The sequence below is a fragment of the Sus scrofa genome, chromosome 16, assembly GCF_054392235.1.
Source record: "Sus scrofa isolate SSC_HxYL_T2T_F1_AM1 chromosome 16, Sscrofa_HxYL_maternal_Yorkshire_Landrace_v2.0, whole genome shotgun sequence".
NCBI lineage: Eukaryota > Metazoa > Chordata > Mammalia > Artiodactyla > Suidae > Sus > Sus scrofa.
The window spans coordinates 61,689,325-61,713,274 of record NC_139398.1 but is presented as its reverse complement, the minus strand read 5'-3'; the positions used below and the strand labels follow the sequence as shown (position 1 = coordinate 61,713,274).

General features: G+C 48.6%; 2 protein-coding genes across 3 annotated transcripts in view; one reads left to right on the top strand and one right to left on the bottom strand.

Annotated features, from left to right (window-relative positions):
• Window positions 1-210: 210 nt before the first annotated feature.
• MSX2 (msh homeobox 2) lies at window positions 211-6,251 on the top strand. 2 transcript variants are annotated; one of them, XM_021076645.2, is made up of 2 exons: window positions 211-627; window positions 4,507-6,251. In XM_021076645.2, the coding sequence occupies exons 1-2, from the start codon at window positions 249-251 to the stop codon at window positions 4,929-4,931; spliced, it is 804 nt and encodes a 267-aa protein (XP_020932304.1). In that variant the 5' UTR covers window positions 211-248; the 3' UTR covers window positions 4,932-6,251. The 2 variants fall into 2 exon arrangements, with proteins under 2 accessions (XP_020932304.1, XP_084858585.1); XM_085002459.1 differs by lacking the exon at window positions 211-627 and adding an exon at window positions 2,076-2,248 and having other exon boundaries at window positions 4,507-5,413.
• Window positions 5,847-23,950, bottom strand: part of DRD1 (dopamine receptor D1) — a 600,123-nt gene continuing 582,019 nt past the window's right edge. The window contains exon 8 of the mRNA XM_085001471.1: window positions 5,847-8,028. The gene's annotated coding sequence lies outside the window, so the exon portion shown is untranslated. The remainder of the gene's footprint in view (window positions 8,029-23,950) is intronic.

Below are 23,950 nucleotides of genomic sequence, written 5' to 3'. Positions count from 1 at the left end.
TCAAACAGGAAAAAAAAAAAAAAAAAAAAGGCCCCAGCCTCTTCCGGAAGAGCCAATCGGAGACGAGCGTCTGTGGCGTCAGCGCCAAAGCTCGCGCGGATTGGCTGAGCCAAGTCTCTCACTTCCCCTTGGAGGAAAGGCACAGCTCCCGACGCGCCCCTCCCGTCTCCCCCCCAAAAAAGTTTGAGTCGCAGCTGCCGGGTTGCCAGCGGAGTCGCGCGCCGGGAGCTACGTAGGGCAGAGAAGTCATGGCTTCTCCGTCCAAAGGCAATGACCTGTTTTCGTCTGATGAAGAGGGCCCGGCGATGGTGGCCGGGCCGGGCCCGGGGCCTGGGGGCGCCGAGGCGGCCGTGGAGGAGCGCCGCGTCAAGGTCTCCAGCCTGCCCTTCAGCGTAGAGGCGCTCATGTCGGACAAGAAGCCGCCCAAGGAGGCGTCCCCACTGCCAGCCGAAAGCGCCTCCGCCGGGGCCACCCTGCGGCCACTGCTGCTTCCCGGACACGGCGCTCGGGAAGCGCACAGCCCCGGGCCTCTGGTCAAGCCTTTCGAGACCGCCTCGGTCAAGTCAGAAAATTCAGAAGACGGAGCGGCGTGGATGCAGGAACCCGGCAGATATTCGCCGCCGCCAAGTGAGTGCCTACCGGGGCAGGGACGAGGGATAGGAGGGTGCTTAGGGTGCCGGAGGGAACTGGGGGCCGGTATTCCACGCTGGGGTTACAGAGACCCTCCCGTACTCCGCGCCCTGGGAAGCAAGCGTAGCAGTTCTTGGCCCCTTAATATCCCCAGAGTCCAGGGCGCCGGCAGCATCCAAGACACCCTCTGGGTAATATCCGCGCAGCGCGTGTTTGGGATCCCCTCGCTGTACAGAGTGTTCCTTGAGACAATTGCCAACTCCCTGGTCTTTGAAGGGCGAAGAACCCCAGCTGGGTTTGCAGGGACGCTTGGTTATCAGTTTCTCTAGTCCTCAGCCCTGTTTCACTGTCCTTCGGGGTCTCTGTCTGGGGCTGTAAAGGAGGATGCGCGTTTAAAGAGCCCTCGAATATGTGCCCGGCAGAGGCGGGGTGACTTATCGCCTTTCAAAGGTTCACAACCCTGCGAGATGTGCCCTCATTTTAAAAATGAGCTAATCGAAATCTAACCCCACGTTGGGTAGAAATGATCATCTTCCGTCGGTCCCGCGGGTGTCGAAGCAGGACCCCGCAGAGTGATGGTGGCAGAAACTGATGCGGCGAGGAAATGTCTCCCGGTCATCTCGGCGTCGAGGACCTCGCTTCGCTGGGAGCGGGCTGGGGCCAGGAGCCGTGGGGCTCTGCTTGGCTCAGAGTAATAATTAACAGCATTCCAGCAGCGTCTGAGTTGACAAAGTGATGCTTATTAGTTCACCAGATCCCTGTCAGATCATCGCTTGAACCCCGAAGTGTGGACAGTGGCACCGGGAGCTGTGGTTATCCCCGTTTCCAGACACCCAGACTTTGAGATTTGAACTTGCTTGAGCCAGGTCACTGAATTGGACAAGGGGCTGTGGTGTCCAAATCCTCCTCCTCAGTATAGTGCCCTGGTCATTTCTGATCCCTCTCCCTGGAAAGACCAAGTAGAGGTCTGAACACCTGCACCCCGCTTCCTGCCAATGAGGAAGGAGGACTGAGAGGCCCAGGAGAGCTGATTTCTCTTCCAGCGTTAATATCCATTTGGGGGCCCTGCCTGGGTCCTTTCGCAATTTGGAGGCATCATCCCCTGTGGCTCCTTTTACAATTATCTCCTGGCCTTTCGCATTTCTCTACCTGCACTGTATCTCTAGGAGATGTGAAAGAGGGGTGGCCTGCAGAGGGACTTTTTCCAAAGCCGGGAGCAACGCATTTTTTTTTTTCTCCCATTTCCATCAGTCCTGAAAACTTGAGATGCAAAGTATTCTGTGAACAAAACAAGGCCATATACCCAGGCATCAGTGGCTGTCCCCTCTGGCATCTTTCTCCACCCTGTTAGAAACTCCAAAAGATTCAAAGGGCGTGGAGATTAAGGACTCAAAGAATTTAAACTCTAGTTTGCACAGTGCTTTATAGCTCTTTTCACCATATTATCTTATCTGATCTCTGTGTGGCTGAAGCCGGCCTCCTAGGAACGGATGAGGACATTTCAGCAGAGTTCAGAGGAATCAACACACATCGAGTTTGGGCTTGGCCAGCAAGACTTGGGAACATTGAATGATCACCTACCTGGTGGCAGACAGGACTCTGGGCAGTCTAAAATCTGGTACTGTGAGCCACTCTGCAGGAGCAGTATTAGTTACCATATTATTGACGGTGAAATAGAGGCTCAGAGACTTTAAGGGACTTAATTTGTTTGACAAATATAGAGACAAGTATTCCTAGGCCTGGGTCAGTTCCCAGGTGTGCGTCGAAGATTCAGGCCTTACAGGGAGTGGTGGTGTCCAGGGTTCAGAAATTCCTCCTGTCTTAGGTCCTGGGGGTTCTGGAAGCATGCCTGCCAGGTTGTGTGGTGGAGCTTCTCTGCTTGGTAAGGCAACCCTGGACAGGAGAAAAGTCGGAGATTCTGAGACAGGATTTTTTTTAAAACCAGAAGTGGGTCACTGGGGCCTTGGGCCTGGAGATGGCCTCCGGAGCTCCATGGTAAGAGTGGGGGGGGGTGGTGCTGCTCCCAGAGATCCTAAGGTAGGAGCCTGGGGCAGGAGGGAGCCTCCCGCCCAGGCCTGGTTTTGTTATTCGGAGGCGGGAGGATAAACGCTGTTTTGCTTTGTATAATCGCATCCTTCCTCTGGCTGGTTTAAAATGGGGCGGGGGTGGGAGGATGGGGAAAGGTGTGCTGGAAGGGAAGCCTCATTGGCTTTGATATGTCAGTGAGATTCCCATAGCCTGGATTTCATAATTCAAGCGCAGCCCCTAGGAGCAGCCGGAAGGACCGTGCCCAAACTCAGAGGAGTTGCTTCTAAAAGTAGAGCAGGAGCCAGCGTAGACTCGGGGAGGTTGGTGTCTGAGCCAAGACCCCTGAGTCGGGTCACCTTTGCGAAGGGTGGGAATTTCACAGGTCTCCGAGTCTCTGATGGTTGTTATTTTATTTGTAAATTAAGAAGTAGGCGCCCCCAGCTCTCGGGCTTACTTAGGGATTAGCATATGCAAAAGTCGACCCTCCGGTGGTGGTGCTTTCTTATCCATCCCTCCCCAGATATCTGGTTTTTGATTGCAGAACCCACTACCTTTTTCTTTTTAGCCATTTAAAATGATAGTTAATAATGTCACATTAGGACAGATCCCCTTCTTGCAAATGAAGGCTGGGTTGGGACTTGTGCCATGTCACCCTCAAGTATGAAGTGTAAACTCTTTTCTTGGGCCACCAAAGTAACTAAACAAGAAATGCGACATTCTCCCTTCAGAGTGCTTTGGAGTTATGACTGTGGCTATGTTTGGAAAATTAGCGTAGCTCGTAAAAGCCAAATGCAGAAAATGAATTGTTTAGCATTCTGTCCTACAGCTCCACACCCCCACCCCCCACTCCCTTTAAGGAAAAGCCCCAAATTAGTTGATGCTATGGAATCACAAGGATGCCGGATCCTGTGACTTCCTATAATTGGATCCATTTAAATGTGGAGTCTGGATGCTGCCGGCATACCTTTATTTTGCTTGTTATGCCCTCTTCCCAAATTCCAGCACTAAGCTAATCATTGACACATTTGCTCCAAACCATAGAATGGGTAACGGAGATGACTAAGATGTTATCACATGCTCTCAATTCAGGAGGCAGCCTGATTTCCCCTGACATTTACATTTATGGGCGAGCTAATTTTCCCCTCCTTCTTAGTAAAGTTTACATTACAGAAGCACCCGGCCAAGAAAGTCATCCCACATCCAGATCTGCAAAATGCTGTGCAGGTTTTATCATCTGTAGACTGGAGGGAATGACAGCTGTGTGGTTGTTTATTGCATGAGGCGCTCCCCCATCCAAAGATGCTATTAATTTACCACAGACTTTATCGGCTTGATTATCCTTCACAAATACTCCGATGCAATCCAACTTTTCCTGCTGCCGAAAGGGGACCGATGCAGTTCATTGGACCCTTTTCCTTTTCCTTCTCATATGTGATCATCTCGGCATCCAGGGATTATCAGGAACCTAGCCCCCTATTTTTAAGACCCGAGACATTAAGCCATGGGGGTTTGTTTCTCAGCGAATCCTCCGCTCTCTTGACTTAGGAGAGAGAGGTCTGTTCCTATTTCATTGTCTCTAATGCCATTTGTTTTCCATGGCGAAAGTTCTATTACACTATTAAACTCCCAAACTTTGTGTAAGAAGACTTAATTTTTTAAAATAAAGCACCATATTCATGTGAATATGGTCCTTCTCCCATTCCCCACCACCACCCAGCCCAAACACACACATGCATTGGTTCTGACAGAAGGTGCCTTTTTGAAAGATGAAGAGTGGAGCCCCTCCCAGACACACCTGATGAGACAGCCACTTTCTTCTGCTAACTCACCTCCCATTCTCTTCCCCAGGACACATGAGCCCCACCACCTGCACCCTGAGGAAACACAAGACCAATCGGAAGCCACGCACACCCTTCACCACTTCCCAGCTCCTGGCTCTAGAGCGCAAGTTCCGCCAGAAACAGTACCTCTCCATCGCAGAGCGGGCAGAGTTCTCCAGCTCTCTGAACCTCACAGAGACCCAGGTCAAAATCTGGTTCCAGAACCGAAGGGCCAAGGCGAAAAGACTGCAGGAGGCAGAACTGGAAAAGCTGAAGATGGCCGCAAAACCTATGCTGCCCTCTGGCTTCAGCCTCCCTTTCCCCATCAACTCGCCCCTGCAAGCAGCTTCCTTATATGGCGCGTCCTACCCTTTCCATAGACCTGTGCTTCCCATCCCGCCCGTCGGACTCTACGCGACTCCAGTGGGATATGGCATGTACCATCTCTCCTAAGGAAGACTAGCGCGCCATAGACTCCGGGATGGATGTTTGTTTAAAAGCCTTCCTTCCCCCTCCCTCTCCCAAGAAGACAGTCCTGCCGCCACCACCGCCACCGCTGCCAGTGTCGGGCTCTGCAAACCTTGCATGCACCACCCTCAGAGGCCAGGTTGTCAGGGCCACAGGCTTAGCTCAAATTGGTTCTTTAGTCTGGAGACACAGAAGCCTGTTTTCTAGGTGTAATCTTCTAGATGCCCCCTTCTCCTTTCACAAAGATTGGCTCCGATGGTTTTTATATATAAATATATATATATAATAAAATATAATACATTTTTATACAGCAGACGTAAAAATCAAATTATTTTGAAAGGCAAAACTTATACACACACATATATATTCTTTTTTTGTTCTATATATCACCTTTCTAAAAGAGACTGCTTAAGTCTTTTTTTTTTTTTTCTTCCTTCTGGGGGGGGACAAATTATTTGCTCAGATTGCCACAATTCAGTGATTTGGATGGGATGACTGACTTTTGCTCGTGGAAAACAAACATTAGAATTAGACACTAGGGAGGGGGCACATCGGGTTTTTTGTGGTTTTTTTCCCATGCATTGCATTGAAAAAAATCATTAGATGTGACCATATTTGGCCCTATTCCCCCCTCCCCAACCTTGTTTGTTACACACTGTTAAAAGTTTTTGTAACATCCATAAAAGGGGGATGAGAAGAATCCTGGGAGTGCCTGGGGGTAAGGTGGAAAATGGAAGTCTTTCTTAATTCCTCTCAAGGCTGTTGCTTAACTCCATTTCAGATAATTGGAGAGTGAAAAGTTAAAGCATGTCGGGAGGAATTGATGGTTTCTGTGAACTACTAGGTATGTCAATCCTCACACACTGCAAAGGTGATTTTTTTCGGGGGGGTGGGTTGTAGTTAATTCTCTGCTTACAAAAAAAAAAAAAAAAAAAAGTCTTGTAACCATTACCTATATGCTAAATATTCCCCAACAATGAATAGATCCAAAAAGGAAAAAAAAAAAAATCATGCTTTCTCTGTGTGTGTACCTATTGTATGTGCTAAACTTATTAGAAAATTTATATGCTTTTTAACATGTTGGGGGCAGAGGGGAAAGCCATGTTTTGACTTGCTAAAAATGGTGTTGTCAGACAGCCCATGTAGCTCCCTGGTATTTTCATCTTTCTATCCAGCTCCCCCCTCCCCCAGTATACTTTGATCCCTTTGAAAGGGTGCCTTGTATAATTTTATATATTTTATTTGAAGAGTTATTTCTTATCTCTTATTCTGAATTAAATTAAACGTTTGTTTTATTGCAGTAAAGTCTGTCCAAAGTCACAATTATTTTTAAGAGGCGCTCTCTCTTCTTAACTGGACTTAGCCCAGAAATGCCACCCAGATGGGGGCAGGGGGTGGTGATTTTTATTATGATTTTAATGGGAATCAGTCAGTCAAGAGTTGTGGCCACTTTTCAGCCTGGGGTAGAGAAAGCCATTGAAAATAGCAAAATACTTTGAAATGCTTCCTCTGGCAGCTTGTGTTACTCTTGGAAAATTGCTCTTAGGAGTTTTTCAAACTCCAGTGAAAGATGAGCTTAGCAGTGGCAGGGCCAAGGGATCAGCCAGAATCTGAGGGGTTTGGAGATGATGGAGGGAAAAACCTTGAACTTGAAATCTCTCTGCTACCAAAACAACAACAAACTTCAGGCTGAGGGAAAGGGAGGTATCTAGCTCTGCAAATGGACGCGGTAACTACATGCATTCATTGGGGGGCGGGGGCCGGCGGCCGGGGGTGGTGGGGGGAGATGGATGCCTGCTGCCCTTTCAGGACTGTGTCAAATCACATTCCGTTTACCATTCCTATCTCCTTCCAAGGAGATCGGCCTTTAACAAACGCTCTTTTCGGTTTGTAGGGGGAAGGTAGTTCATTCAAGTACCCTTTGCTTTGCAGCCTGCCGTTCCGCTGGACAACGAACGGGGGTCAGGCTTGGGTTCTGAGGCATCACCATGAAAAGAAATTGGTAACGGGTGGGGGAGGTGGGAAAGGATCTTCAACTCCGCCTTAAGTTGTGCAAATAAACGTAGTGGCCAAGGATGATACCTTTCCGAGGGCTGTTTTCGGAGACGTTCCCGTGACCCTGGGAACCCGTCAGAAGAGAGTCGAGAACTTCGTGGAGGCTGCGCGCTGGAGAGGTTGGCACCAAGGTTACCTGTTAGGACTAGCGCTTTCTTCCCAGTTTCTTTTGTGTCACTCCCAGTTTGGAGGTGGGCGCCGGGCACTCCCATGTGCCAGCGGGGCGGAAGCTACCGGGGTCGGTTGGCAGGTCTCCAGCGCGAAGTGTGATCCCAACCCAGGGCTCTACTGCGAAGCTGGGATCCGACCAATTTCTCCCGGCTCCGGCGCCGAGCTGGAGAGAGCTTCAGGAGCCTCTCAAAGCCCTCCGAGTGTGCGCCTTTTTGCCATCCCGCTGGGCCACACCAGCCATCCCCATTTATGGGATGCGTTTTCCAAAGGCCAAAGTCCTTCCCCGTTTCGTCATCAGCCGGCCAAGTTGATCCCTATTGAGCCCGTCCACCCAGCTTCCTTCCCGGAGCCTCTTGGACCCCGCAGCCTCAGGCGATCTCAGCCCAGGTTGGGGGGATCCGGAGACGCCGGACCCGGGTTAAGACTCGGCTTGCCCCGGGGAGGGAAGAGGGGGTCGCGAACCCGAGGTTTTTTGTTTTTTGTTTTTTTTTCGGAGAATCCGGGCTGCGTCCTGTATGGCTAGCGGGGTGGATTGGAAACCGTTTCGGCGGTTGCGCGTCACCTCAATCGCTCTAAATCCCAGAGAAAAACTGAGGCCTGGAGAAAGGAAAAAGGGTCTCTCAGGCTCAAACCTCCGCACCCTAGCGCTACTGCGTGGATGGGTTACCTTAACCGAGGACGTGGCCGGCCGGGTTGCTGCGGCCCAGATCACCGCCAGAGGTCCGCCGGGCCTCCGGTGCGTCTTGCCCTGGGGCGCTCTCGGAACCGCCTGCTCTGCGCTGGGTTTGGAGGTCGCCAGGGTCCCCGCTTAGGTCGGGCTGGGTACGCCAGGCGTTTCAGAGACCAGACGAACAACCTGCAGCGACCGAAGGACCCTGACTCACCAAGGATACAGGAAGTCGCGCTTTGGAAATTAAAAACGAAGATGCCAGGGTGCTGGCTTTGGCCACCATCACCCGGGCTGCGATGGTGCCTGGCACCCAACTCCACGCGCCCTCCCACACTTCTCAACACTTTCATGGAAAATTTTCCAGAAAGATGGCTTTGCCTTCAGGAAAGAGGGTCCAAAAGGAGAGGAAATCCCATTTATTGAGCTCCTGGCTAAATGCAGAACTAGGCATCTTCAGGCACCCCTCCATTAGCCATTGCCCACCCCCGGGGGGAGGTATTATTGGTGCCATTTGATAGTTGAGGAAACTGAGGTTCAGAGAGATGGTTCACTAAGGTCCTAGAGTCCCCAAGACTTGCAGAATTCAGGCCTAAGTGTGAGCCGGGGGGGCAGGCATGAGGTCTGCCAAACATGGGCCCTGCAGGAGTTGTCTCAGACAGGTTGCTGGGCGGCAGGGCCTTAGGGAGCTCTCCAAATCCCCTAGCCCAGATGTCAGCCCAGCCCAGCTCTGGAGCCCCTCTCTGCATTCCCTCCCCCATCTCTCAAGGCTCTGAGGGGCTTCCTGCCCAGGGTCCCAGCTTCTAGATCCCAGGGGAGCTGGGGCTCAGCCTCACCACCCTCCCCCCAGGGACAAGCCCAGGGAGGTGAGGCTGAGGCAGGGCCCGCAGGAGGTAGTTATGGAAGGCCTGGCTGGCTGAGAGCAGGCACTGGCAAAACGTCTGCCTGACCCGACTGAAAAGAGGATCCCTGCCTTTGAGCAGAACCTTGTCTGACCGAATGAAAACTCCCACGGCCATTCTTTGCTATAAAAGCCGCTCATTTGCCACGGGTTGGAGAGGCCACTTCCCCACCCCCACTCCCTCTCCGCTGTCGGTTTGGAATAAACATAAACCTCGTTTATAAAAGAACCCACGTCACATACACACACACACACACACACACACACACACACACACACACACCCCTCCCTGAAATCACAGGGCCCAGTTGGTGGAGTTGTGCCTGTTTTCCCTTTCAACGTAAATTAAAAAAAAAAAAAAGTCTAGATTGGTGATGCTGCAGGCCTCTTTAATGAAATTGGTCTGAGCGCCAGGAGGAAAAGTCTCCTGTCAACTCCTGGATCCCTCCACCCCTCGGCCGCCCCCAGCAACCCCTCTCACCTCCTCCCCTCTAGGAGCTAAATAAAAAGCAGTAAAATTACTTTCCAAAATAGCTTCAAAGCAGAACAGAGTACCAGGCTGCAGGAATCCTGAATCCTGCCCTGATAAGGTTCATAATAATCAAATCCAAACTCCATCCACCTCCTCTGACTCTTTCCAACCTCCTCCGGACCCCTCTGCATTTGTTGATGAAAACACTTTGATGTCCTGAGTCCTCCAAACAATTATTATTATAATTTTAAACAACCTGGTATTTTCCATTACTAACGGCGCGGGCTTTGAAGTTACACCTCATAATTTCCTAAATTAAATAAATCATTTTAAGTTTGCACTGGGAGGCTTTTAATAGCAGAGAAAGGAATATCATTATCTTATTGAGACCCAATTGTGGTGGCTCCAGTTTGGCTGTAGCTAGGGGCAAAGTAGGCTCACTCTAACAGACAGACTTTATTAACCTCCCATAACTCTTGAAAGAACATTTTTATATTTTCTTTGATTTCCCCCCTCCCGCTCTTGTTTTAAAGCTGTCCCAACCTTTAATTAGTGCCTAATATGAAAAGCATTATTTTTTTAATGCTATGTAATTTACCAGCGGCAACAGGCCAACTTAACAATTGTTTATTAGACTTGGTTTTTCACACAGGGCAAAGAATGCCGCTCCAAACCCAACTTTTCATGGGTGGTTGCACTAATTAATACAGTGTCTGAGGCTCCTAGGGGGTTTTTTAATATTGAAGCCTATGGGGGCGGAAGGGGGTTTTAGAAGTCCAGCTCCTGCCGACCACGTTCTCGCTCTGATTTCTTTCATGCTGTTTTGATCCTGTCTGTGGAGTCAGCACAGACAGAAACTGTTCCCTGGCTCCGGAGACGCCAGGGGATCCCGAGGCAACGGCCCCAGGAACCCCTACCTCCCCCAGCACCCCCTCTTGTGATTTATGGCTTGTGGGGCCCAACTTGGGGTGCAGGGAGCTGGCTGCTGCTTGCTGAGACTTGGGGAAGGGGGAGCCGCCCCTCATCCAGCCTGGAGGGGGAAGGAGCTGGCCTGGGGCTTGGGTTGGGCCAGAGTCAGGCTGCTGGGGGCAGATGCCAGGTCTCCCAGGCACTGGGCAGCGCTGGGCTCTGGGCATAGTTTCCTGAGATTGAGGCAGGGGCTGGGCTGGGAGTCGAGGTTAATCGAGGGAGGCGCCCAAGCCAGCGTGCCTCCTTCTGGCTTTTCTCTTACCTTTATCTCTGCTATTTCCCCCATTCTTTTGTCTTTCCTGTCCCATCTCATCCTTAGCCCACCTCTTATTTCTTATCAACACCGTCTCCCCCCCCCACCGCCCATTTCTCTTTGAGTTACAGTTTTCTTCCTATCATCCTTTTTTTTCATGTCTGTCCCATCCTTTTAAATCTTTTTTTTTTTTTTTTTTCTTTTCCGCCTTTATCTTCAGTCTCTGCAATTCCTTTTCATGCTCTCCTTCTCTTTTCCTCCTCTGGCCTTCTTTTCCTGTCATTTTGTGCCCCCACCGCGGCTCTCCCGATTTGTCCATTTTCTGTTTATGCTTATTCCCACCTATTCCCTCCCGCCCCCATTCCCATCCTCTGGTTCTCTGTTTTGTCTTCTTTCTTCCCCGGTTCCAGCGATTCTGTGCCCAGCAGAGGCGAGCCAGCCTTGCCCCTCTGGGCGCTGCGCCCTTTCGCAGGGGGCTTCTGGTCCCCACATCCCCCGGCCCCCGCTGCCTTTCCCTTCCCTGCTGCACCTGGCAGGCGAGCAAGGGAGAGACCCCCGAGCAGGAGGAGGGCATGTCGCCGGCCTTCTCCCTGGAACCGTGGGCGTCGCGGGCTAGAAGGGCAGCGCCCGGCAGAGAAGGGCCAGGTCCCCGCGCACGGCCCCTCCGCCCCGCCCGCCGCCGGCCGCCCGTTTGATGTCGCGGGCCCGGCAGGAATGCGGCCGAGTTATCAATCACCCAGCTGGATCCCGAAGGTCTCGGCCTAATCACATTTAATTGCTCGTGGAGGCCCACTCTCGCCCCGGGCCGGCCGCCGCGCTCAATTACTCCCCAAATACCTGCCATCAATAAATGCGCGCTGACACCGGCGCGGCCCGCTCCCCTGGCCCAGGAGATCTCCGCCGACCAGGCGCCCCGCATCCCACCTCCACCCCACCCCCCATCATTAAACTTACACCTCGACGCCCAGAGGAGCAAGCCAAGCAGATAATAGCAGTCCCTTTTTACTGAGCGCTTCCCAAGTGCCAGACACGGGTGCTCAGCGATTTACACGCTCCTTGGAGTCTCACCACCATCCGTCTGATGTTACCTTCTCTGTGTGAATTAAGGGAACGTCGGTTTATTCGTTAACGTGCCCTAGGTGGCAAAGGTAGGCCTTGGCTCTCCAGGGATGGGACCTTGCGACCAGGCAATTCCATAGGCCGTGGGCGAAAGCACGGGGCAATAGTGCCTCCCAGAGGCGGGAGGTTCACCTGCCCACCCCCCGCCCCCCACCCTGCACGAAGGTGTGTGGGCCAGCACTTTTAGCCAGGTACTTCTTACAGGAGCCGATGCATTCCTCCCACCTACTCTGTGAAAGATCCCATTTTCCAGATGAGAACACGGGGGCCTGGAGCCCCCGTGTGAGCTGCGAGGAAGTCGCCCTCAAATTGAGGTTGTGATCTGTCCCCTGCCTGAATGTCATCCTTCACTTCCTTTTGCACCCTTTACCTTGAGAGCCACCCTGAAATTCAGGAACTGTGGCTTCTCCCATTTTCCCAGGAAAGAGAAACAAACCTCAGAGAGCAAAATTCCAAGAGAGGGGATGCGGCAAGACTGAAACACAAAGCTAGGAGCTCAGAGTCCTGGAAACCCAAGTCAGTCCCAGCCTACTTCCATCACACTATCCCCCTTCTATCAAGAGCCTTTGCTTCAAAAAGAGCACTTCTTGTCTATATTTCATGTTGTTTCCCATTCGTGCAGAGGTAACAATTATGCATCTAAGCAAGAATGAAGCAGGTGACACTGACTTCTTGTGTGAAGCCAAATGGCCAGATTGACTTAGGTCAGTTTGAAACAGTATTGACATACAATGTTAAGTGAAAAGAGCAGGATAAAACACACACACACACACACACACACACACACACACACACACACTCGATTATGTTAAGTATATATAATGCGTTTCATCTAAACAAAGATGCCATCAACTATAATATGCATTTTATATTCCATTTTAAAGGAAAAAATTGCCAATGACAATGTAATGTTTAATTACCTAGAATTTTCTTTTAGACGTATTCATCTTATTAACAGCTCTTCTAAATTAAAAAGATATGTTGTGCACCTGAAACTAATATAAAATTGTAAGTCAAGTATAATTTGTAAAAAAGATGAAAGGGGCAAGAGTCATCTAAAGTCAGTTATTGACTTCCTTTATGCCATACCTTGTCTTAATCCCTTATATCTTGTTATAAACTGTATTACAGTGTCCAAAATAATCTCATCCTCATTTGACCCTTGAGGCAATAGGTGAGGTATTATTATTATTATCCCCATATTGTAGAAAATAAAAAGGGAGCTCAGAGAGGTGAGGTCACTTCCCTAAGGTCAAACAGCAAGGAAGCAGAGCCAGGCTTAAGAGCTAATTGTGTAGTTTCCTCCTGCATGGGGGGAAGTGAAGTCCTCACTGGACTAGAAGTCTGTCTACTTTTTTTTTTTCTTTTTTTTTGACTCGAGTACGCGTACAGGTCCCTGAAAGAGGTTTCTGGGTTGCAGGGCCTGATATAAAAAGAGCCATTTTAGTAGCGAAGCCCTGCCTACTTTTATTTGAATGCTGAGAATGCCTGATGATGGAAAAACTGACTTTGTAGAGAAATTGTGTATACGAGGCTAAGTGCCTCCCCTCCCGAAATTCCCTCACAGAAAATCACCTGAAAGGTGGCGGTGATGGATGAGGCACTTATTGATGTGAAATTGGCCAATTTAGGGAAAATCAGAGGGCTGCAAAATGTCCTTCTCCCCCGCCTTCCCACCGCATCAGCCAGCTTACCCCTTCTAGTCTTTCCGGTTGGATTTCTCTTTGTTTAGCAATGGGAACAGAGAGAAGCCAAAAAGACAACGTAAAAAATCCCAGGGGTGGGTGCAGGGAATATGATCTCGGACTTGAAAATTCCAGGAAAGCAACAGGGCAATGAAGTCATCCCCAAGGGGTGGGGAGTGGGGGCGGGGCAACGCGCCTGCCACGTCAGTGCCCTCCAGGGGGTGCTGGCCGAGGACAGTGTGAGGTGGCTTCGCCTTTGAGGCTGGACTTGCAGATCTAAGTTATTCCTGGGGTTAGGGACCTCTCTGCCCTGTGCAGACACCACTAAGGCGCAGTCCACTTTGATGAGAAGGTAAAACTGATTTTTTCCTTGCAAGTAGCAGCCCAGTGCCAAGGAAATTAGGTCTTAGAAGGAAGGAAGCAATTAGAGGGAATGCAGAAGCTTTCCCAACTGGAGCTGAGGAAAGCTGAGAGCTACTCGAATGTCTCTTTTAGGGGCAAAAATGCCCAAATTTTCCTCTGCAATGCAGTCTCTGGCTAAGTGTGGGTCTAGAAAGTGATTTTTAGAACCAGAGAAAATAAATGTGTGATGACTCTTTACGGTTCAAAACTACAATACTGCCAACAAGAAAACTAAGCTCCCCCACCCCTCCACTTTTTCTTGCTTTATAGGGCGGGATCCAAGGCATATGGAAGTTCCCAGGGCTAGGGACCGAATCAAAGCTACAGCTGCCGGCCTACACCCAGCCACTGCCAGATCTGAGCTGCATCTGTGACCTACATCATAGCTCATGGCAACGCCACATCCTTAACCCATTGAGCAAGGCCAGTGATAGAACCCACAACCTCATAGATTCTAGTCAGGTTCAACTGTTGAGCCATGAAGGGAACTCCTCCCTTTTCTTTAAATCAGCAGCAAGATCTTTTTTTTTTTTTTTTTTTTTTTTGTGGTGGGTCTCAGAGTACACTAGTGATCCTAAACATTGATCCCATCATCCTCCAAGACTTTCCTAAAATTCTCCAAACAGAATTATTCAAAGAGACTAAATTTATTCAAAGAGAAGAAAAAGATGATGTTTTTCATCTCCTTGAAGAAAAACTGCATTCAATGAGCACTTCCTATGTGCCAGGCAATGGATCCCTAATTTCATTTTAAGCCAAATAGCACAGTCATGTCATCTCCATTCTATAGATAAGGGAACTGAGACCCTGAAAGCTTATGTAATTTGCCTCTGGTCCCACAGCTGGCGAATGGCAGAGCTGGGATTTGAATTGTTGGTTTCCAAAGATCACGGTCTCAAAACAGCTACTGTAGAGCGTTCACTGTCTTATCAAGCATTTTGGGTTTATGTCACTTCCAGGAACAGAAACGGAGGAAAGAGAAGGTCCTTGGGCCCACTGGGATTCTCCAATTGATTTAAAAGAAGAAGCTGTCAGAGTTCCCTTTGTGGCTCATAGGGTTAAGAATCCAACAAGTATCCATGAGGATCTGGGTTCAATTCCTGGCTTCACTCAGCAGATTAAGGATCTGGCATTGCCGGGAGCTGCAGTGAGGTCACAGATGTGACTCAGATCTGGCATTGCTGTGGCTGTGGTGTAGGCTGGCAGCCGCAGCTCCAATTCAACCCATAGCCTAGGAACTTCCATATGCCTTGGGTGCAGCCCTAAAAAGAGAAGAAGGCAAAGGAGAAGAAGAAGAGAGATTGTCATCCGAAGCAAAATGCCATTTCAGGCTAATGTCTTGAAGCAGCGGTAGAACACTGTAGAGCTACACCATAAAATCATAGGGTAGAAGGGCATTTTGTGATCATATTGTACAAGAGGTTCAGAGTGGAACCGAATTGCTCAGCCATATAGGATCTTTGTGGAGAAACAATTAGTGGGGGAAAAAAAGGCGGGGGGGATCGACAGTTACATTGCTAATTCAGTTCACCTGATCTGAGCTCGACTAGACCTCGGAAATTTGATTTCTGAGCAACCTGAAATCCAGGTCTCCTATACCTTAAATACAACTATAATGCTCTCTGAAAAAAGGCAGCCAGATTAAGAACACCAGAATGGAGGGGGGTGGATTTTGGTCCCCAATTACATCCATCCATGTCCTACAGTCACTCCAAATTAAAAACATATGCCTATATTATTCGATCTGAACAAATAATATTTTCCCAAGCTTAGAGTAAGTGTGAGTAAAAGCATTTTTTTTCCAAAAAAGTTTGCTATTTTTATTCATCTTGTAACATGCCATCTTGGTAAAAATAGCATGCTTGCTAGGCAACAACCCCATCATGCTCTCTTCCAAAAAATTGCTCTGGCTATGCCCCTCTTTTTATTGATATTTGGGAGCGTCTATCAAAGACCATCCAATGAGATGGTTGAGTTACGAAATTGAAGTCCAAACCAGCCACTGATGACTCTCTGAGTCTCACTTTATACGTCCACCAAGGCAGGGATTAGCAGGAAGGTAAGAGATAGGAAGCCCAGAGGGCAAAGTTTTATTCTGTCTGGTTCTGAACTGTATCCCAGGGCTTGGCCCTAGAAGGCACTCAGTAAGCACAGGGTTTATTGAATGAATGAAAGCGAATGTTTTACCAAATGACAGAATAGTTCCAGGAAGATGTGAGAATTCAGGGTCTCTCTGATTTTTAAAGTTTTAGAAAAGATGTAGGTTTGCCATGAGTTCAAGCTTTTAAAAAGTTGGTTCGGTGCGCAAAGACAATAAAAATGATTTGCATTTGGCAAGATGGGCCAGGTAGGGCTATTAAAGCAGTTATTAAAAAAATTCTTGAATTGGTTCAAGTCTGAGATGACTGGTCACAGATGAATATTAAAGAAACTGATACGTTAGCCAGACTCTGTAGAGTCAGTTCTGCTTGACCTTACATTTCATGGGCAAAAAAAATATTTAAAGTGTTCCATTACATGAAACTCTCCTGAGTTATAAAATTGTCTAGGTGGATGTAGGACAATTCTTGAGAGTTTGTTTTACAAAGTGGTCCAGATGTTAATTAATGCACTTACTCTTAGAAGTGCAAGGGGACGGAATTCTGGCTCTGACCTGCAGCTGCTTTTCAGAGCCTCAGTGTTCTCTTCTGTAATATGGGACTTATGGACCCCGCTTCTGCAGCGCTGTGTTAGATTTCGCAGGGGCATGATTAACACTTTCCAGCTCCCTGGAGACTAGTGATAGGGAGTGGAGGCAAAAATAGCACTTCTAGGGAGTTCCCGTCGTGGCTAAGTGGTTAACGAATCCAACTAGGAACCATGAGGTTGCAGGTTCTATCCCTGGCCTTGCTCAGTGGGTTGAGGATCCGGTGTTGCCATGAGCTGTGGTGTAGGCTGCAGACTCGGCTTGGATCCCGAGTTGTTGTGGCTCTGGCATAGGCCAGTGGCTACAGCTCCGATTTGACCCCTAGCCTGGGAACCTCCATATGCCAAGGGAGAGGCCCAAGAAATGGCAAAAAGACCAAGGGAAAAAAAAAAAAAAAAAAAGCACTTCTAGAAATCAGCTGAGAAATTAAAAAGTAGTCATTGTAGAAGATTAAAATGTCATCCCTATTACACTGAACTATATTCAACTAGAAGTCTCTTTAGGGGTTGGGGGGGCATGACCTTCTGGAGGACATAATAATGCAGGTTACAGGGTCCAGATCTGGGGGTTCCATAAACCTTTGTGAAACGTATCTTGATTTTTTGAGGTTATGGTAAAGAAACCTGACCGGATGGGTGTTACTAATTCCTAGATTGTAAAAATCTCCCCCAAAGTCTGACAGTTGCCCTGCACTTATCAGAGCCCAGATTTCTAAACTCGGGGCCAAAATGAGGGCTCACATGACTGGGTCTTCATCACGCCTCACGAACTGCAGGCCATTTGCCAGTAGTTTATGAAATATGATCGTAAATGAAAACTAAATGGCTCACGTAAAATAAATGGACAAGGAGCACTTTGTGATGGCGAGGACGCCGCATTGATTTTGTTGGTTCATTTATTTGGATACGCAGAGGATTTCGAGAAGCAGGGCAGCTCCATCCACTCTAAAGAGGTGGCAGGCACGTGGTCCTATTACTGCTGAGCTTGCCCCGGAGCCCATTTCAGAACCAATGAGGAAGAAGTGACAGCGAGGCATCACTCTACACTTTACAAAGTTCTGTCACCTGCATTCTTTCTTCAAGGCAGGTGGCATTATGCGGAGCACCAAGGAGTGGCTTTTACACGGGGTTGGAGGGGGGAGGGTCACGAGTTTCTCAGAAGAGTTGAGACTTTTGCTGGAAATAGAAAATTCAACCTAAAGTACACATGATTTCTTTTTTTGTTGTTTTTTTGGTTTGTTTGTTTTCTTTCCTTTTTTTATGCATTCACGACATGCAGACGGTCCTGGGCCAGGGATCGAACTAACACCCCAGCAGCGACTGGAGCCACGTCAGTAACAACTCTGGATCCTTTACCCACTGAGCCACCAGGGAACTCCCCATATGACTCATTTTTCAAAGGAGTTAAGGGCCAAGTCAGTCAGTGTGGCTGGGCGTTTAGGGCAGGGGGAGATATGTGGTTATATTTGCAGAGCCTTCAGAAGTTAATCCTGGCAGGTGGGTGCTGGTGGTGATGGTGCTGGTGTGACCTTTCCAGGAAGATCGGCTTCACACACGTCCAACTGAGTCATAAACTCCCCAGATGAAGCAAGCCGACAGGATAAAGCAGGAATACACTCCATCACACTCGGGGTCTGCCAATTGCTTTTGTCGGTGGTGGTGGTGGTATTATTATTATTTGGTTTCCTTTCAGCTTCACTCTATTTCACATGGAGGGGAATGGTCTAGAAAAAAACATGCTATTTGTCATTAGTCTTTCTTTCCAGGTAGAGGGAGGTGGGAAGGAAGAGACAAACGGAAAGGGTGGCACAGAATTGTGCTGGTGTTTGGACGCCCAGGAGGAGCCGATGGCTTTATGAGGAGTTAGGAAGTGTGTGAACTCAATCAGTGCTTCTGGGTTCCAGTCTTCACTCTACCCGCCTTGGGCTTAACCTCTCTGGAACTTGAGTTCTTCATATGCAACTTGTGGGTGACAATAGCACTTATCTTGGATGATGCTGGATCCAGAACACTACTCTTGGAGTTCCTGCTGTGTCTCAGTGGGTTAAGAATCTGACTGCAGCGGCTCAGGTCACTGCAGAGGCGAAGGTTCGATCCCTGGCCCGGTGCAGTGGATTAAAGGATTTGACCTTGGTGCAGCTGCAGCTTGGATTCAATCCCTGGCCTGGGAACTTCCATATGCTCTGGGTGTGGCCACTAAGACAACAACAACAACAACAAAACCCTCTTGATACCCGATCTGGACAAAGCCCTCCGGGGGCTGGGGGTGGGGTGGCAAACGGTGAGAATTCTGGTCCTTATCTTGGGCATCGAGCAACCACTCAAGGTTTTTCAAGCAGGTAGTGAAGGGGCCTGGTGGAGTCAGTGCAGAAGGAGTGGGGTGCAGACCAAGGGCTAAAACCTAGCTGTTTTTCCCTGGTGCTATTTTGAATAAAGTGAAACCCTAGACCCCTCAGGGTTGAGGCAGGTGGGTGTGACTGAGCAAGACTTCCAAAGCGGAACCCTTTAGCCAGTGAAGAGTCGGCCAGAGTAGACATGGCTTTTTTTTTTCGTCCTTTTTAGGGCCTCGCCTTCAGCATAGAGAAGTTCCCAGGCTAGGAAGAGTCGAATCGGAGCTGCAGCTGTCGGCCTTTGCCCCAGCCACAGTAATGCCAGATCTGAGCTGAATCCGTGGCCTACACCACTGCTTGCAGCAACGCCGGACCCTTAACCGACTGAGTGAGGCCAAGGATCCAACCCATATCCTCATGGATACTAGTCAGGTGCTTAACCCTCTGAGCCACAACAGGAACTCCCAGGGTAGTCGTTTTAATAATTAATCTAGCACAGGTCATCCTTCACGGACCCTCCTCTGCCATCACAATGCCCACCACAGTAAGGGGCAGTTTGCAGCCCCAAATAAACAGCGCCTGGATTAAAAGAATCCTGCAGTCACAGCTTTCTACTCCCCCCAACCCCTCACAACATCCGCTTGCTCTTTCCCCTGCTCTTCCGACAAGGTGTCTGATGACAGTCTGAAGGATTCTCGGGGTTGACGTGAACGGGTGCCAGTGGAAAACCTAGAAACAAAATGCCTACATCAGGAATCTCAAGGCCCTGGGATTTTACAGCCTCTGAAAGACAAGCGGCGGCTCCCCGACTAAAGACTTCCACTCTGTGCCTCGGCTTTAAAAGTCAGTCTCATGAAAAAAGCGTTTCCAACATGCATTTAAAATCATCCATCCAAAAGATAACTAAATCATGGCCATTCATTCCTCTCAACCCATCACACTGCAATGAAAACATGTATTTAACCGAGAAAACACTGAGCCTTCACTCTCCCTGGCCTCTGGCGCCTTTCTTCTCCCTTTCTTTGAGGGCTCAAAATGTTATGATTCATCTCCGCACTGCCTACGGCAGCAATGAATTACAGGCCCCAAAGATTTCCAGACCCAGAGGGGTCCAGACAGAGAAGGACCCTCAGTTCATCGCCACCATTCTCTCTCCCACCAACTGTGTCTGTTCCCTGCCTCCTTTTGATCGTTCCTTATAACAGTAGCCAAGCCGAGGAAATTAAGCTTTTGTATTTAAAACTAATCCATGACCCTGGATCATTTGTAAGAGACATCGATGAGCAGTTAAAAATGAGCCTCCATCTGCCTGTCGTGGAGCTGTCCCCAGATGCCCCACGGCTCCCATGGTGGGATGCTACTAGCATTTCAGGCTTGGCGAGGGGATGTCTGAGCCCGAGGTGTCTTTTGGAGCATCAGTCATGTCCAGCCCTCTTGGTTTGAACTATGGAGAAACGGAGGCTCAGAGAGGGAAAGGGACCTGCTTGAGTGGGGCTTTGCTGCGGGATTTCTGACTCCCCTGGATGAAGAGGGCTGGACAGTAGAGAGCAGTGTGGTGTTACCTGATGTTAACCTGTCCCCCACGATCCAGGGGCCACTGTCAGATGAACCTTCTATCTGCCTGTCCCAGTCTCATCTTCAGGGCCACACGTGTGCTGCCTATTACAGAAGCACCATGGGGCTCAAACTAGACAATACAGTTTTGTGTTTTTGCTTTTTTCTCTTTTGGCCACACATGGAGTTTCCAGGCCAGGGATCCGATCCAAGTCGCAGTTGCGATCTATGCGGCAGGTGCAGCAACAACGGATCCTTCACCCACTGAGCTGGGCTGGGGATCAAACCTTCGTCCCAGGGCTCCAAAGACACCACCCATTCTGCTCTGCCACAGCGGGAACTCCCAGTTTTGTTTTTCAGTGGCCTTTAATGGAGGAGTTAAGGGTCTGATGTCAGGACGAAGGTTTGGGGTTCTGGGGTCAGAATGCATAAGCTCTCTGGGTCTTGGTCCTCTGGGATAATAGTAGGACCTACTTCCCCAGTTGTCGTCAGCATGAAATGAGTTCATTGTGGCCATGTGCTCACCATGGTGTCCAGCCCTTGGAAATGTGAGCTACTCTTATCCCCACTTCTCCCGCTTTCTGTCTTTTTCACGGAGAGCAACTTAGGAAGATTAATAACTATGTATTAAAGGCCAGAACCCTTGGACCTCTCTGCAACTTCCTGCATGAGGATGAGATGCCCTGTCCACAAGGTACTCAGTGGGGAGCCTCATAGACACTGGAGCGTGTGTTCCAGCCCCACACTAACTGACTGTGATGCTGGCAAGAACAGCAGCTCCCCTGCCTCAGTGTTCTTACCGGTGAGATGGAAATACACGGCCCAGCCTCCCACGTGAGGACCATTCACCTTACAAGTATTTACAAATCATGGGGAAAACAGACAATAAATGAACACAACTAAACGAACACATTCTTTCATTATGTGAAATCAGTCAAAGGTTATCTGGAGTTTATGGGCTTCCTTTTTCCTAAGAGTTTCCTGACTTTTTTTTGGTCTTTTTTTTTCTCTTTTGTTTTTTAGGGCCGCACTTGAGGCACATGTAAGTTCCCAGGCTAGGGGCTGAATCAGAGCTACAGCTGCCGACCTACGCCAGAGCCACAGCCGCCGGCCTACGCCACAGCCACAGCCAGCTTGGGATCCGCCGAGCCTCAACTGCAACCTACACCACAGCTCACAGCAACACCAGATCCTTAATCCACTGAGCGAGGCCAGGGATCGAACCCTGGTCCTCATGGATCCCAGCTGGGTTCGTTACCACTGAGCCATAATGGGAATTCCCTAACTGACTCTTTTAACTGAAGCTGATACCTGCAATGTTTTGCTTTTTGGCTTTTTTTTTCTCCTTTTCCCCTTTTATTTTGGAAAATTTCAAATATATACAAAAGAGAGAGGACAGGATAAAGAACTCCACTTACCAATTATCAACACAGATCCAGTCTTTTCCTTTTTTTGGTCATGCCCTTGGCATGTGGAAGTTCCCTAGCCCAGGCATTGAACCCATGCCACATCTGCAGCCCAAGCTGCTGCAGTGACAACACAGGATCCTTAACCTGCTGCACCAACAGGAAACTCCCCAATCTTGTTATACCTTAATACTCTTACTCATTTCTCCTCTTTTCCAGGACTATTTTGAAACAAATCTTAAATATTATATTATTTAGCCTGTAAACATTCAAATATGTATCTTTAAAAGACAAAAATTATTTTAGGAGTTCCCTGGTGGCCTAGCCATTTAAAGATCCAGCATGTCACTGTTCTGGCTTGGATCACTGCTGTGGTGCAAGTTTCATCCCTGGCCTGGGAACTTCCAGAAGCCGCAGGCACAGCCAGAATAAATAAATAATTAATTGATAAAAAATTACTTTAGGAGTTCCCATCGTGGCGCAGGGGAAAAAAATCCAGCTAGGAACTATGAGGTTGTGGGTTCCAACCCTGGCCTCTCTCAGTGGGTTAAGGATCCAGCATTGCTGTGTAGGTCATAGACATGGCTCGGATCCCACATTGCTGTGGCTCCGTCGTAGGCCGGCAGCTGTAGCTCTGATTGGACTCCTAGCCTGGGAACCTCCATATGCTGTGAGTGCAGCGCCCCCCCCCCCCAAAAAAAACCTACCAAACAAAGATTATTTAAAAAAATCATAAGCACAATATTATCCCAACTAGAACTTAACAATAATTCCTTACTATCATTAAATAGCCAGACAGTGTTTAAATCTCTTTGTCTCATTATCTTATTTTATAATATTTTATTTTATTATTACTTTTTGCTTTTTAAGGCTGTACCTGAGGCCTGTGGAGGTTCCCAGGCAAGGAAATTGGAGCTACAACTGCCGGCCTACACCACAGCCACAGCAACACAGGATCCAAGCCATGTCTGCGACCATAGCTCACGGCAATGCCAGATCCTTAACACACTAAGCAAGGCCAGGGATTGAACCTGCAGCCTCATGGATCCTAGTCAGATTCATTTCCACTACACCATGACGGGAACTCCTGTCTTGTAATTTTTAAAAAATTACAATGTACTGGAATTAATGTGGAAATAAGGTCCATACATGGCAGTCTGTTGGTATATCTCTGAATATTTTTTTTAACGTATAGGTTTCCCTCTCTCCTTTTTTTCTTCCAATTATATTGTTGGGGGGGAGGTCTTTTGTCTGTATGTTTTCCCCATGACACAGAGATATTTTCTCGCATCCGCATGGCATCCTTTAACAGCTTCCTCTGTTCCCCTTAACATTTTTTTTTTTTAATTTTTTAATTTTTTGGTCTTTTTAGGGCCACGCCTGTGGCATATGGAGGTTCCCAGGCTAGGGGTCCAATCAGAGCTGTAGCCACCGGCCTACGCCAGAACCACAGCAATACCAGGTCGGAGCCTCATCTGCGACCTACATCACAGGTCATGGTAATGCCAGACCCTTAACCCACTGAGCAAGGCCAGGGATCGAACCTGTGTTCTCATGGATACTAGTCGGGTTTTTTAACCGCTGAGCCATGATGGGAATTCCCTTTTAATTGTTATAAATGCTTAGTTAGGTCTAGAGGCTTGATCAGATAAAAGTTCTACTTCTGGGAAGACTATTTTCTGGATGGCACTATGTTCTTCCATCACAGGGCATTTAACAGCTGGTTGTCTTGCATTTGGTGATATTTAAAGCTGTTAACGATCAATTCCAAATTACTTCACTAGGGGTTGTGAAAGAGAGACATCCTAATTCCATCATTATTCTATTTGTTTGTTTATTAGCCATAAAACTCCATAACTTGACCATTTCTCCCCATCAACTATTTGGCTGCCCTGAGGCACATTCAGTATGCAAAGACAGGAGGAACGTTTCATCCTTTCTCTTTAATTGCCATTTTTCAGAAGAATGAGTTGGTCCAATAGCCTTCTCCAAAGGTCAGTGGGCTCATGTTTTTTAAAAAGAGTGTATGTATTTCAATCTATCCCAGTTATTATCTGAACACACAAATGATCCCTGTTTGGACAACTTGAGCCTTTTAAAATTGGCTCCTGTCTTTTTAATATAACTTCAATCATCTTTGAAAGCCTCCTTGCTTTCTGGTAAAGGATGATCCAGCCTTATCTTGTACATTTCCTGCCTCAGACCTGGAATCAGCCATTTCTCCAAAGGAGCTCCAAAGGTTCCACTTAGTGGGGAATAAAATTCAAGGCCGTAGTCTGGGCACTAGAGGTGCCCACTGCTAGGCACTGAGCTTATGCAGACATGAACAAGATTG